Raw genomic sequence first — 15,593 nt, forward strand, 5'->3', positions numbered from 1 at the left:
CTTCCATAGTCCAACCTGGAAATGACTAGGACTTGAGCAACTGATTTGAAGTCGTCCAAGGAGAGGAAGGGTTTGATTTTTCCTAGGATATTCACTTGGGAATTGGCTCCTTTAGTTACAGAACGGATGTCCTCCTGCATATTCAGGTTCTTGTCAAGGGTTATTCCAAGTGATCTTGTGTTGTTTATCATACGTGGCAGGCAGTTAGGAGCTGTTAGTTGCTTCATCCATTCTCTAATATAAGAGGCCTGTTTGGGTGGGGCAATTCAGAGGAATTCCGTTTTTTGTGCATTTAGTTTGGAGTGGTTGCATGTAAGCCAGTTTTGAGTTTTTTAAGAGTAAAGTTAAGAACTCATACATCTTCAGAGGAAGATATTTTCATGTACAATTGGGTGTCCTCATCGTGCATGTGATAGTGAATGTTGGATTGCTTCAGGATTTCCGTTAGTGGCTCCATGAACAGGTTAAAGAGGATGGGTGAGACCCATGATCCCTGTGGAACCGCCAGTGTGATGGGGGAGGAAGGGGAAAGGGACTGCTTAACCTTGATTCTTTGGGATCTTTTGTGAATCAAGGAAGTGGACCCATTTAGGACAGACTCTGATAGTCCCTTTCTTCATTCCAGAAGGTCAAGGAGGCTCACTTGTTTAAACATGTCAAAAGCTGAAGATAGGTCAATGAGAATTTGGAGGCAGGATCCATTTAGATCCAGCATTTTTAGCATATCATCAATTGTGTTTGTTAGAGCCGATTCAGTGCTGCGGCCTTGGTGGAAGACCAATTGGAATTGGTCCAACAATTGGAATAGTTATATGTGGTTGGCTAATTGGATGTGAACTAAGCATGGGCAAATTTTGCGAATCTCGCGTTCGCGAATTTTGCGGATTTGCGAACTCGCGATCCGCAAAATCCGCGAATTCTCGCGAATTTGCGGATTTTTTTTTTGTGTTCGCGCGGGTTTCTGCCAGGTCGCGAGGGTTTTTGTACAATTTCGCAAACGCGAACTTACCTGTCGGGTCGCAAGTTTTGCAAACTTGTTGTTTCTACGTGTCCAGCCTGTTTGGGACACTCTTCTTCATCACTGCCACCCTCTGTCACCACTGCCACTCTCTGGATTTCCCATGCCACCCTCTGGCTCACCCATGCCACCCTCTGTTTCATCACAGCACCCTCTGGTTGTCCAGTGTACATTATTGTGGCAAAGCAAAGCACACCTTCCCTGCCTCAAGTGACCTGAATTAATTTGGGGCTGATTAATGTGTCACAGAATATTTTTTTAGCTGGCACCTGCTTCCTTAGTGCTTCCTGATTAGTGATCTTTTGCACTTGCTAAGTGCTTTCATTGTTGCAAAATTAGTTACAACACCTGCCCTGCCCCAACTGACAATAATGAATTAGGGGCTGATTAATGTGTCACCCAGTCCTGAGGCGGAAGCCGGGAACTGGAGGTACTTTGTTTATTTTAAAAATTGTTCTGTGTGGTGTCACAACTTGCTCATTTGCTTTTAAAAAACTTCATACCTCACGTAGCGCTCGCATTTCTCCTTCGCGCACAGCTGATGGTAATAGCTGCTTCGCGCCCTTCCTAGCTCTCTTAGCCTGCCGCCGCCATCACCACCGGCGTGCACGCTGACTCCGCCCCTTTCTGAGGCCACGCCCCCGGTCACAGTATATAAACCGCTGATCTAATTGCGGCATCCAGAAACCTTTGACCCAGTCCTGAGGCGGAAGCCGGGAACTGGAGGTACTTTGTTTATTTTAAAAATTGTTCTGTGTGGTGTCACAACTTGCTCATTTGCTTTTAAAAAACTTCATACCTCACGTAGCGCTCGCATTTCTCCTTCGCGCACAGCTGATGGTAATAGCTGCTTCGCGCCCTTCCTAGCTCTCTTAGCCTGCCGCCGCCATTACCACCGGCGTGCACGCTGACTCCGCCCCTTTCTGAGGCCACGCCCCCCGATCACAGTATATAAACCGCTGAACTAATTGCGGCAACCAGAAACCTTTGACCCAGTCCTGAGGCGGAAGCCGGGAACTGGAGGTACTTTGTTTATTTTAAAAATTGTTCTGTGTGGTGTCACAACTTGCTCATTTGCTTTTAAAAAACTTCATACCTCACGTAGCGCTCGCATTTCTCCTTCGCGCACAGCTGATGGTAATAGCTGCTTCGCGCCTTTCCTAGCTCTCTTAGCCTGCCGCCGCCATCACCACCGACGTGCACGCTGACTCCGCCCCTTTCTGAGGCCACGCCCCCCGATCACAGTATATAAACCGCTGAACTAATTGCGGCAACCAGAAACCTTTGACCCAGTCCTGAGGCGGAAGCCGGTAACTGGAGGTACTTTGTTTATTTTAAAAATTGTTCTGTGTGGTGTCACAACTTGCTCATTTGCTTTTAAAAAACTTCATACCTCACGTAGCGCTCGCATTTCTCCTTCGCGCACAGCTGATGGTAATAGCTGCTTCGTGCCCTTCCTAGCTCTCTTAGCCTGCCGCCGCCATCACCACCGGCGTGCACGCTGACTCCGCCCCTTTCTGAGGCCACACCCCCCTCTGTTTCCTACAAATGTGCTTGTACAGGACGCGCAGCGGACGAGCCCAGCGGGAGCGCCTAAGGCAAGCCCGTCTGCGCCCGTCCGCGACAAGCCCGCGACAGGCGCAGGAAACTCTGCCCATTTTTCCTCCCACATCTCCTACCAACCTAGCGACCTCCTTCAACTACAGGTCACTAAGCAGTGTCCATGTATACTCGACCCAGCCGCACTTTCAGGCCCAGTCAGTTGCAAACACTGCCACTGGTCCACTGGGCTCCACTCAGCTGTCCCATCGGCCAATATACTTCACGCCCCTCTGCCCTCCTTCAAAGGTGGTCTGATCAACGCACGTTCCATGTGCAAGCACAACCAAGATATACACAACCTTATCTTGGAGTCCGACCTCGACTGCCTCATGATAACTGAGACATGGCTAACAGCAGATAGTAACCCTGATATTGCTGTTGCTCTTCCCCTGGGCTATTCACTCTTCAGGGAAGATAGAGCCAAGGGCCGAGGCGGAGGTGTTGCAATCATCCTCAAAGACACCTTCCCTTGCCACACCTTTAGTCTAGAGCCTCTAAAAAAAGACTGAAGGACTAGGCTTCTCTATTAAATTGAACGAACACACTTCGTTCTCAGGCGGACTTATTTACCGCCCACCCGGCAACGCATCTGAGTTTCTCGACTCACTGTACGATTCCTTAGGACAACTCTCACTCAGATACCCATTCTTCACCCTCCTTGGTGATTTTAACCTCCATCTAGAATCGAAAACAGATATTCAAACCATCAATTTCGTACAAACCATCGATATGTTCAATTTTAAGCAACTCGTCACCTCACCCACCCACTCTCTAGGTCATACCCTCGATGGAGTCTGCACAAATTCTCCCTCCTTGATCACACTATCCCCCTCGCCTCAGATCTGGTCTGATCACTCCCTGATCCCATTCCACATCCTGAGCGAAAACCTACCCAACCGTGACAAAGCTGCTTCCCACCCCGTCAATCACATCAATTGGAAAAAGGTTCAGGATAACATCACCCTTAATCCTTCTATGCAAACTCAAGCTCCCATCCTCTCCGGCAATGTCGATACCGACGCCGATCTCTTTCACAACTGGATCACTCAAGAAATCAAATCCAGAATCCCGCCCTTACGCCCCCGCACCTCCCGGGGTAAAACCAAAACCAATGCCCCCTGGTTCACACCAGAACTTGCAAATGCGCATCTGCTATGTAAAAAGGCAGAAAGAAAATGGCGAAAGACATACGAGGCCACTAATCGTACTTCCTATATCGCGACAAGGAAAAACTACCTTTCGGAAATCAAACTGGCTAAAAAAAACTACTATGTCAACGCCATAAAAAACGCAGGCCAAAAACAAAAGGTACTGTTCGCGATAGTTAAATCATTCACGCAGCCAAAGGCACTCTTGCCTGAAATCCCCCCTTCTCAGAAATTCTGCGATCAAATTTCTGACTATTTCGAGGAAAAAATTGCCTCGATCCAAATTAACTTCCCCCCCCCCGCCTCTCCCCCAGTGCCCCCCCCCCCCACTGGTCCCCCAAGGCTGCACGCTAAGTTGCTTCTCCTCTGTCACTCTTGAGCAGTCAAAAAAAGCCATCCTGGCCTGCAAATCTGGCGCCCCGTCTGATCCTTGTCCCCCCAAGATACTTCACCAATTAATCGACGAGGTTAACCCGACCATCAACAACCTAATCAACTCCTCGCTTAGCTCGGGCTCAGTACCCAGCCGTTGGAAAAAAGGAATCATCAAACCCCTTATGAAGAAGGCAAATAAACCCACGACGGATCTTACCAACCTCCGCCCAATTTCGCTACTCCCGGCCTTGGGAAAAATTACGGAACAACTAGTCCATAACGAGCTGAAACGCTACCTGGATGATAACAACCTTCTTCATCCCCAACAATCCGGATTCCGCCCCAAGCACTCGACAGAAACCGCTCTCATTGAACTATCTGACATCATAAAAACCTTACAAGATCAGAGAAAAAACTCCATCCTAATCCTTCTCGACCTAACGGCGGCGTTTGATACCATCTCCCACACCATCCTTATCAGTACACTCAGGGACATTGGCATCTCTGACTCCGCCCTATCCTGGATTACGTCTTTTCTCTCCGACCGTTCTCAAACCGTCACTCTGGGCCCATTCCACTCCAAAGACAAACTTGTCCCCTCAGGTGTCCCGCAAGGATCTATCCTGAGCCCTCTCCTTTTTAACATTTACCTCATTCCTCTCCTCAATCTGATAGAATCATTCGGCATACCTGTCACTTCGTATGCCGATGACACACAACTCATTGTGCCACTAGACGAACTATCTACCAAAGCTGAACTTAACCTGAAACACTGCCTGACCGAAGTATTTCGATGGATGGACAATAACCACTTGAAATGCAATTCGAGTAAAACGGAGATCCTCCCGATCGGCACAAATATCTCCTTCTGTCCAGCACTTTGGTGGCCGGACAATTCTGTTGCCCCCCCCCCCCCCCAGACAGTGTCGTCGGCCAGGAATCTCGGCGTAATCTTTGACTCCGAACTCTCCTTTGATCAGCATGCCAGAACCGTCGCAGGCAAATGCTTCGGAACGATCAGATCCCTGAGAAAGTTCTTCGACTTTCTCCCCATCGATGCCAGAAAAACGGTGACAGTAGCACTCATAATCTCGCGACTGGACTACTGCAACGGTTTGCTCGCAGGAGTCAAAAAGAGCACCATCCTAAAACTGCAGAGCGTTCTACACACAGCTGCCCGTCTTGTCCTGGGCCTACCCCGCAGATCCTCTATCTCTGCAGCGCTTCGTTCACTTCACTGGCTCCCCCTTCACAAAAGGATTCTCTTCAAAATCCTGATTATAGCCTTTCGTGCCTACAACAAAACAGGCCCTAAATACCTCACCAAGCGCTTCCCCCACTACGTGCCCAGCCGTCACCTTCGTTCATCCGATGACAACCTCATCCTTCTCCCTAAATACAATCTGAAAACGAAGGGTGAGAAGACCCTCAGTTTCCTTGCAACTAAAGCTTGGAACAAACTGCCCAAAACCCTCAGACAACAAACCCAGGAAAAACCCTTTAGAAAGCTTCTAAAGACATGGATCTTTAACCTCCGGACGATTACTCCAAAGCTTCCATCTAATCCTCTTGGACTGGTTCATTTAGGATCCTCAGCGCCAAGATGCTCCCTCCGGAGCGAACGTCGCGCTCTAGAAATACCCCACAAAATATCACAAAAAATATCACAAATATCACTGGATTTGAACTTCCAGCCTGGCTCCTGCTTGTCTCCCTTAGCTGTAATTCAGGACCTTTGTGGCATATGTGTAACTATTCTGAGGGTCAGAGCAGGGTCACATAATAGTTGCACGTAGGCAACTGAACTCTGGAGGGGCCCCTCAGGAAGCACTACAGGAAATGGCTACTAATGATGAGCTTGAACTTTTGAACCTGGTAAGTAGTTTCAGTTTTGCTAAGATCGTATTTCTGCAATTTAGCATTTATTCGCGGGGCGCGAAGTTGAACTAGGAAGCCGCGAACTCACGCGAACAGTGCGAGCAAGCCATAAAATCCGCTGCTCGCGGATTTGCGGATTTTGCGGGAAATTCGCGGATTGCGAATTTACCAAAAATCCACAAAATCCGCGAGCGGAACAGATTTTCCGCCCATACTTAATGTGAACACATTTCTCTAGTAGCTTAGCCAGGGTCTGAATATTAATGATAGGGTGGAAGGTGTTTAGATCCATATGATCTGCCATGTGTTTCTTAAGAATAGGAGTTACCGGACCTGGACTTTAAGCAGTCTGGGATAGTGCCATGACATAATGAGACATTTACAGTCTTGGTCTAGAGTAGTAGGGACAATTTGAAGTCATTAAAGAAATTCAACGGCAAAGTCTTTGAAGTGGGTTGAGGGTTTCAGCACTATGAGAATTTTGAGAATGTTTTTTTTATTATAGAATTTAAATGAGCTCCACACGGAGTTGTTTGTGGGGGAAGGCCCAGAGAGAGGTGGGGCTCCACGATCAAAGATGGGGAAAAACTGGGATGTGGAGAATTCGGAATGAGCTCCAAAGCTACCATTAGCTCAATGTAATATCTTTTGTATTATTCAGGAAGAAGAAGGCAAAATCCTCACAGTTTGGTTGCAGATTTGATCCAATGGAGGTAGGGTTGGGATAACTATTTGATTGAAGTTTGGCCAGCTCAAATTATGTTTTAGGTTGGTTTCTAGCTTTATCATGCTGATTTCTAAAGAAGTCTGCATTTGAGCTTTGGATGTGTTTCTTATAGGTGTGCGTAAGCGATCTCACCGGCTTCAGGTGAACAAGGGACGGGAGAATCTTCAATTGTGACTTTCTGCATTAAGGCCAGCATTATAACATGCTTGGGAGTCTTTGGTGGGTAATTATTTCAGCTGAAGAGGCTCAATAGATTCCAGAATGTTCGTTATAGAATTGTATAATGGTTTGTGAGTTCATGGGCATCCAGTGATTCTGCCGGAGGGGGCAATATGTTGTTGCTGATGGCTGTAGATCATTCAGATTTATATTTCTTAAGTTCCTTTTCCAGTGTTTAGATTTTTTTGGATGGGCCTTATTAGAAATCAGCAATTCAGTAGTTGAAGAAGGTGATGCGATGGTGGTTGGTCCAATCACCGGACTATGGATTCAAGGAGAATGGAATTGGGTTTGGCCATGATTAGATCTAAGGTTGCATCCTTGTTGTGAGTAGGACTGTCACAAATTTGGACCAGACTGAGGTCCTCTTGGAAGGCTTTTAGGCTGATCACTGCTGAGTCGTTCCAGTCATTCCAGTGGGGGTTGAAATCTCCAAGGAAGATCTGGGGGCAGGGCTGTCCTGCATTGCAGGAGACAATTTCCATGATTTGTTCAATGAACAGTAGGTTATTCCTTGGTGGATGATAGATTGCGTTCAGCTTGCATATTGGTCTCTTGTTACTTGCAATGTCGATTTAAAGGTATTCGTATGAGGAAAGAGCAACAGTTTTTGACGGTTTCACTGCTAGATTGTTGTGGGGGATGCAGGTGATACCTCCCCCTGTTCAGTCAGATCTGTCCAATATTCTGATGTCATGACTGGGGTAATTAGACGGTCAAGGAGGGAGTGAGGAGGAATTTTTAAGCCATCTTTCAGGAAGGATTATGAGGTCACGATAATTTGTGATAATGAGGTCAGCGATGCCCACTGCGTGTTTAGCAGCTGATCTGCAAATGAGTAGCATGCATTTCATATGAGAGATAGTATCAACTGAGGTAGACTGAGTGATGGAGGTTTGCATGAGTATTGAATTGTTAGCAGTTATGGTGTTGGTTTGAGGTTCTTTGAGTGGGTTTGAAGGGATTGTTTGGATTTGTTCCAGAGAGTCAGTGTGGTCTAACAAAGTAGGCTTATAGGAGCTTGGGAGAGGAGCAATAACAATTGTGTAGATCCATTTGTTAGGGTGGTATGAAGGCTGCCTTGTGAGGAAGGTGGTAGATTGGTCACGGGCATTACCGATATTCTGAGGATTCCTATTACTCTGTGAGTCTAGATTCAAGTGAAGTGTGGGAGAGCGATATTGTGGTTTGGGAGGAGTTCCCGGGGGAACGGGGCCAAGGACTGTGGTGTTGGGATAGCTCTGCTCCTGGAGATCCTGCTGAGAAGTGAATGGGTTGGCGAAAGGGCAGAGCTTGAATGGAAGCAGAGAACTTACAGGTTGGCTGTATAAGATCGCTGGGAAACTATGAAGTATTAGTGACTAAACACTGCAGGAAGAAGAAAACAGGAAAACAAGTCTTCTCAGCCTACACCCCCAGAATGCAGAACAAAACCCCATCTGGCATCAGAACACAACCAGCTTAACCTATAGTTCAGGAGTGTTATTACTGGGGGTATGAGCATCTTTCTATGTGGGCTATTGTACTAGTTAAGGCAAATTCCTGACCCACCTTTTTGGTAACACTGTTTCACAATAAATTTTTGTTGAATGCTGTTTGACAAACCTATTGAGTGTTTTGGTTGCATACATAGAAACGTGATTTACTTATAATGTGTGGTCCATAACACAAGTAATGCATTGGGTTCAGCAATTTAGTGTTGTGTAAAGATTTAATTTGCATAAAAACAGCTTTGAGATCAATAGAAAACAGTATACATTAGACCATATCTAGTAACACACGTATTGTCTCTCCACAGGAAGGAAACAATGGCTTCTGAGCAAAATGGAAAAGGCAATCTTAAAAGTGAGCGCAAACGAGTGCCAAAATTCTCACCTCAGCAGGGCGGGGGACATGCAGAAGACCGGAAACATAAAGAAAGGCGGGAGAGCAGGAGATTGGAAAAAGGGAGGTCACAGGACTATCAGGATATGCCTGAAAAGCTGGAGGATGGTAAGATCACAGATGAGGAGAAAAGAAGGCGAGCAGAAGAATATCAAGCAAGGTACAGCAGTGATCCGAACCTCGCAAGGTATCCAGTGAAACCGCATCCTGAGGAACAGAAAATGCGCATGCATGCCAAAGTTTCCAAGGCCCGGCACGAAAGGCGGCATAGTGATGCGTCTTTACTAAACACAGAAATGGATGAAGTAGAGGTGCCTATAAACACGTTAGGAAAACACTCACCATCTCCAGGAGCTCAGGATAAAAACTCTGATAATCAAAGATCCTACTCTATTGATAGGACTGTCAATGGAAGAGTTTCTAAACAACAGCCCAATCATAGTCCTCCGAGTCCTAGACACAGTCCTGTTCCTCCAGAGCACTTAGATTCCAGAAACCATGATTCCTTAAAAAAGCAGAGCCGTCTGGATCCAGGCACTGCTGTTATAATGAGGAAAACAAAGCGTGAAAAAATGGAGTCCATGTTGAGAAATGATTCACTGAGTTCTGATCAGTCAGAATCAGTACGCCCATCCCCTCCAAAGCCTAATAGATCAAAAAGAGGAGGAAAAAAGAGGCAAATGTCAGTCAGTAGTTCAGAGGAAGAGGGAGTGTCAACACCAGAATATACAAGTTGGGAAGATGTGGAAATAGAAAGTGAAAGTGTCAGCGAAAAAGGTAGGAAGGCATTTGTGTACCTTTTTGCTTTCTGTTAACACTGTATATGAAATTTGAAAAGAATGGTGAACGAAAAAGCAGTGATGAGTGAAACAATATACAATACCTGTGTATTGTATATGATTACTAACTTCAAACACTCTCAAGCTCCGTTCATGTGTCTGGCAAAATGACTTTCTTAAACTTCACATGAGACAGTAGTCGCAATTCAACATTTTGGCATATGTTTTCTTCTATGTTTTCCACGATCCACCTTCTTTGTAACCTCCAAATCTCCCTCATGACCTATAATTGCTTTTTTATATCGAAAACTATCTATGCTGTTTCCCAACTCACCTAACTGCACAAGGACATGAGTATGAGTGTTATCATGTTAGAGAAGTGTATGTTTTTTTATCCCACGTACTACATAGTTGTGATGTTATCACTTAAGTGTTTTGTTGTTGAGCATCCTCTCTTCCTATCTCCGGTCAATTCTCCCGTATACCCATATACCTTCTTCTGTATAGCCTCAGATTCAGTTCTCTATTGAACTATAGGCTATTTAATTATTGTTCATCTTCTGAATGTAGTTTTACAGTCTACTTTATGTGTAGTGTAGTCTGTATGCTATCTGATCCCATCTTTTGCATGGTTATTTTTTCTGCTTGTCAGGCTTTAGAGATGGATTCCATATTTGTGCTAATGTATTTGGGTATTAATGATGATCTTGCATGATTTTATCCAGCATATTTACGCCATCCATTTTTTTTGTTTATCCTAATTTCACTGTCAATCATATAGCCACCATAGCTTTGTCATCTATTTGGATACATGTGTTACTGAACAGATGTTAAATGCAAAAAGAACAATTGATGGACAGAATGCAGAACGATGTCATACATTCACCCCAGTACAGAGATATGGGCCTAAATCCATCGTTTTGTTGCTCACCATGCCATTTCAGTTTTAACCCAGCAAAATGCAAATCAGTCATCAGCCAGGATAGCTTGACTCCAGTAGAAAGGAGAGCATGTAAGCCATGTCTGGGCATACCGGTCCCACTCGGGGTGACAAATGCAAAAAGAACAATTGATAGACAGAATGTCATACATTCACCCCAGTACAGAGATCTGGGCCTAAATCCATCATTTTTTTTGCTCACCATGCCATTCCAGTTTGAACCTAGCCATAGGTAAATCAGTCTTGACCCTGCGCCCAATAAGAACAGTCCAGCCCGAACTGCCAGGTCAGGTCCTCCCTGAACTGGAACCAAGCATCCTAGGGCCGGTTTCGGGTTTTCACCCCTCATCAGCCAGGATAGTTTGACTCCAGTGGCATGGAGAGCACGGGACCCACATCTGGGCATACCCGTCCCACTTGGGGTGATAAATGCAAAAATAACAATTGATGGAGAGAATGCAGAACAATGTCATACATGCACCCCAGTACAATGATCTGGGTCTAAATCCATTGCTTTTTTGCTCACCATGCTATTTCAGTTTGAACCCAGCCATATGCAAATCAGTCTTGACCCTCCCCCCAATGGGAACAGTCCAGCCCAGGTCTTGTGACTGGGGATGAATGTTTGCATTGTTCAGCATTCCGTCCATCAATTGTTTATTTTGCATATGTCACCCTAAGTGGTAAGGGTATGCCCAGACCTGGGTCTCATACTCATTATACCACTGGATTCAAGCTAGCATAGCTGATGAAGGGTGATGCCCTGAAACCAGTCCCAGGATGTTTTTTTCTGGTCCAGGGAGGACCTGGCTTGGCAGTTCGGGCTGGACTGTTCCCATAAGGAACAGGGTCAAGGCTGATTTACATATGTCCAAACTGGGGTGGTGTGGTGAGCAAAAGAATGATGAATTAACCCGTTTACCACGGCGAACATTCCGCCGCGGTGCGGGCGTTTTAAAGGGTGGGCGGGGCTGTGCCGGCCAACGGTCTTTCACAGCACCAGGGAGGGAGTACTCGCGTTAGCCGTTGGCAGACGGGAGCACAGAACAGTTTAAACCCTGGTCCATGTGTCTGGGGGTGAATGTTTGCATTGTTCAGCATTCTGTCCATCAATTCTTTCTTTTCCATATGTCGCTCTAAGTGAGAAGGGCATGTCCAGGTGTGGGTCCCGTGCTTACTACACCACTTGATTCAAGCTAGCCTGGCCTATGAAGGGGATGCTCTGAAACCGGTCCCAGGATGCTTGTTTCCAGTCCAGGCAGGACCTGTCTTAGCAGTTCGGGCTGGACTGTTCCCTTAAGGAACAGGGTCAAGAAAGATTTGCATATGGCTGGGTCCAAACTGGGGTGGTGTGGTGAGGTGAGCAAAAGAATGATGGATTAAACCCAGATCTTTGTGACTGGGGGTGAATGTTTGCATTCTCCGATATTCCGTCCATCAATTGTTTCTTTTGCATATGTCGCCCTCAGTGGGAAGGGTCTGCCCAGGCGTGGGTCCCATGCTCACTACACCACTGGATTCAAGATAGCATGACTGATGAAGGGAGATGCCCTGAAACCGGTCCCATGATGCTTGTTTCCGTTCCAGGGTGGTCCTTGCTTGGCAGTTCTGGCTGGACTGTTCCCATAAGGAAAATGGTCAAGACTGATTTGCATATGGCTGGGTACAAACTGGGGTGGTGTGGTGAGCAAAAGAATGATGGATGAAACCCAGAATCTTGTGACTGGGGTGAATGTTTGCATTGTCCAGCATTCTGTCCATCAATTGTTTCTTTTGCATATGTCGCCCTAAATTGGAAGGGTATGCCCAGACGTGGGTCCCGTGGTCACTACACCACTGGATTCGAACTAGCCTGGCTGTTGAAGGGTGATGCCCTGAAACCGGTCCCAGTATGCTTGTTTCAGGTCCCAGGGAGGAGCTGGCTTGGCAGTTCGGGCTGGACTTTTACCATAAGGAACAGGGTCAAGACTAATTTGCACATGGCTGCGTCTAAACTGGGGTGGTATGGTGAGCAAAAGAATGATGGATTAAACCCAGATCCATGTGACTTGGGGCTGAATGTTTGCATTGTACAGCATTGCGTCCATCAATTGTTTCTTTTGCATATGTTGCCATAAGTGGGAAGGGTATGCCCAGACGTGTGTCACATGCTCACTACACCACTGGATTCAAGCTAGCCTGACTGATGAAGGGTGATGCCCTAAAAACAGTCCCAGGATGCTTGTTTCCGGTCCAGGGAGGACCTGGCTTGGTTGTTCGGGCGTGACTGTTCCCATAAGATACAAGGTCAAGACTGATTTGCATATGTCTGCGTCCAAACTGGGGTGTTATGGTGAGCACAGGAATGATGGATTAAACCAAGATCCTTGTGACTTGGGGTTAATGTTTGCATTGTCCAGCATTCCGTCCACCAATTGTTTCTTTTGCATATGTCACCCTAAGTGGGAAGGGTATGCCCAGATGTGGGTCCCATGCTCACTACACCACTGGATTCAAGCTAGCCTGACTGTTGAAGGACGATGCCCTAAAAACAGTCCCAGGATGCTTGTTTCCGGTCCAGGGAGGACCTGGCTTGGCAGTTTGGGCTGGACTGTTCCCATAAGGAATAGGAGCAAGACTGATTTGCATATGCCTGGGTCTGAACTGGGGTGGTGTAATGAGCAAACAAATTATGGATTAAACCCCGACCCTTGTGACTGGGGGTGTGTGTGCATTGTCCAGCATTCCGTCCATCAATTGTTTCTTTTGCACTGAACGGATTTTACCACCTTCTGTGCAACAGTTGTGTGATCATTGTAGTCTGTAGGATTGCCCAGAGAGTTTGCATTCTTCTCTGACTAACTACCATGTCCATCTGGGAGACCCGATTGACTGCTCTAGACCAGTGGACTCCACTGGGAGGATGTGCCAAAAACTTTTTTTTTAAACTTCCCTGCGTGCTAATAGGATCATGTAAAAGAGCAACTGCTTCTCTGCCTTATTTAGGCTTCCAGAAAGCTCAGGTCAATACCGAAAAGAATTAGGGTATCAGTTAACTTCACCTGCTGGTTGAAAACTCCAGACAATTTATTTTCTGTCGTACTGCCATAACAAAAAGAGCTTTGGGCATGCACTAAAAAGGTGCTTATAATCTGCCTGTGGTATTTTGCACTTTAAACAATGTTGTGTTTGTTTAGTGATTTTTGTCAACTTTTTAGGCGACCAATACAGCTTATGCAGTGTAAAAAAAATGGTAGGGCTTTAAGTAAGCAGATTTGAATATGTCATATAATATTCTAAAAGATTTGAGCCAAACATTTTCAAGAAGTGAGAGCTGGACCGTATCTTCCCAAATTAGATAAGGCAGCCTAGTTTTAGAATGCTTGGCTTTGATGATTTCACTGTACCAATATGCTACTTCTTTTTTAAATGGTAAGGAGAATTCCCCCATTCTCCTCTCATGTCTATGTTTGAGCACAAACCTAAGAATCGATTCGGAGGTATTTAAATCTAGAAATTGAGCCTCTAGTTTTGTCAGCAACCTCCTGCCAGGAGATTACCTGAGAGCCAGATATGAGATCTACACAAGTTTGTATTCCAGCCACCTTAAGGGGGAATCCCACATCTGTTAATTATTAGAGCAATAAGGGATTCCACAGACTTTCTTTATGGCACACTATATTGAGAGGGCCGTTAATACCTTTTTTTTTTTACTTGGGGTTACCAAATTTCAAAAGAAACTATTTCTGTCCGTGCTCAATTGACAAAGCTGTAAAGAGGTACTCCAGAATTGAATTCTTTGTGGCTGACCTTAACATGAGGAAGTTCTGAAACTGAAAAGCATAAGCATATAGTTCAACGTTCGGTAACACTAAGTGGGGGCTCTTTGTTTCTAAACTTTTTCCAGGAAAGTCTAGGTATCTTATGTCCCCAAATAAAGGAACTCACTTCTCACTGCAATCTATTTATAGTTTTGTTATGGAAAATCAATGGGATGCAGTAAACGCAAAAGATCAGTTTTGGGAGAATCCTCATCTTCATCAAATTTGCTCAGTCATATATATTTAGAGGGAGGCCCCTCCACTTCAGCTGCTGTAGGCTGATTTCTTTAGCTACTCTAGTCATTTTAGATGTAGCTTTTTCCTCAAGCGTCTGGGTCATTTTTATCCCTAGATATCAGATTTTTTTTAAAACTCGTTTTTATTAGACAAAACAAATAAAAGCTCAGCATTACAGCAAGTGGTATAATAGAGCTCACGTACCACAAAGGTGTTCATTACATTGGGTATCTCAGTCCTAGGCAATCTCTGCTTAATTGTGTACCTTCCCCTCTATCCCGAGGCCCTGCCGCCTCCATTCTCCCTGGTGCAATTCAGTTGTGGGAGACATGCAGATCTCGCCCTGATGAGTATTCCATGCCCCCCAATTACAATCCCACTTTTTGGGGCAACCTCTGTTTATGATGACCAGTCTTTTTCTGCTATCATGGATCTGTCCATATCAGCTTCCCACTTCCCCATTGATGGTAGTTCCTCTACTCCTCATTTTTGTGCAAGGTTTCGTTTGGCGAGGGCCAACCCCAAAGAGACCCAGTATTGTTCAGTGTGAGTTAGGTCAGTGGCTTCCCATATATTAAGTATGCAAAGCTTTGGGGAGGCAGTGAGGTTCCCCCCCCACCTCCTCTAGTCTGGGTGTGACTCCCGCCCAGAATGGCTAAACGGCTGGACAGTTCCAGAGCGTGTGAAAGAAGGTTCCCTCCTGGGAGCAGTGAAAGAGACAGTTTGTGTCTGTTCTCGTCCCCATTTTGACCAGAGCTCCCGCTGAGAGGTAGGCTCTATGCAGGATTTTAAGTTGAATCAATTTCAATAACATAGGGATGTCTATTTCACATGCGGAGGCCAACGTGTCTTGCCAGCCTTCGTCGTCTAAGTCCCCCACATCTACTTCCCATTGTTGTCTGAGATGTATTAGTAGGTCAGGTCAGTATTAATCAATTTCTGATAGGTTAGAGATCTGGCTTTCTTGGGTATAGGGTCTAGTAGCA

The 15,593-nt window shown here is 45.8% G+C and overlaps 1 protein-coding gene across 13 annotated transcripts in view; it reads left to right on the forward strand.

Moving 5' to 3' along the window:
- RIMS1 (regulating synaptic membrane exocytosis 1) overlaps positions 1-15,593 on the forward strand; it is a 1,970,833-nt gene that overhangs the window by 658,594 nt on the left and 1,296,646 nt on the right. For all 13 annotated transcript variants that reach the window (XM_086926498.1, XM_086926484.1, XM_086926488.1 and 10 more), the window contains one exon: positions 8,766-9,628. In XM_086926498.1, coding sequence (XP_086782624.1) covers positions 8,766-9,628 — 863 coding nt within the window. The remainder of the gene's footprint in view (positions 1-8,765; positions 9,629-15,593) is intronic.

The sequence above is a fragment of the Lissotriton vulgaris genome, chromosome 6 (genome assembly GCF_964263255.1).
Source record: "Lissotriton vulgaris chromosome 6, aLisVul1.2, whole genome shotgun sequence".
Classification (NCBI taxonomy): Eukaryota; Metazoa; Chordata; class Amphibia; order Caudata; family Salamandridae; genus Lissotriton; species Lissotriton vulgaris.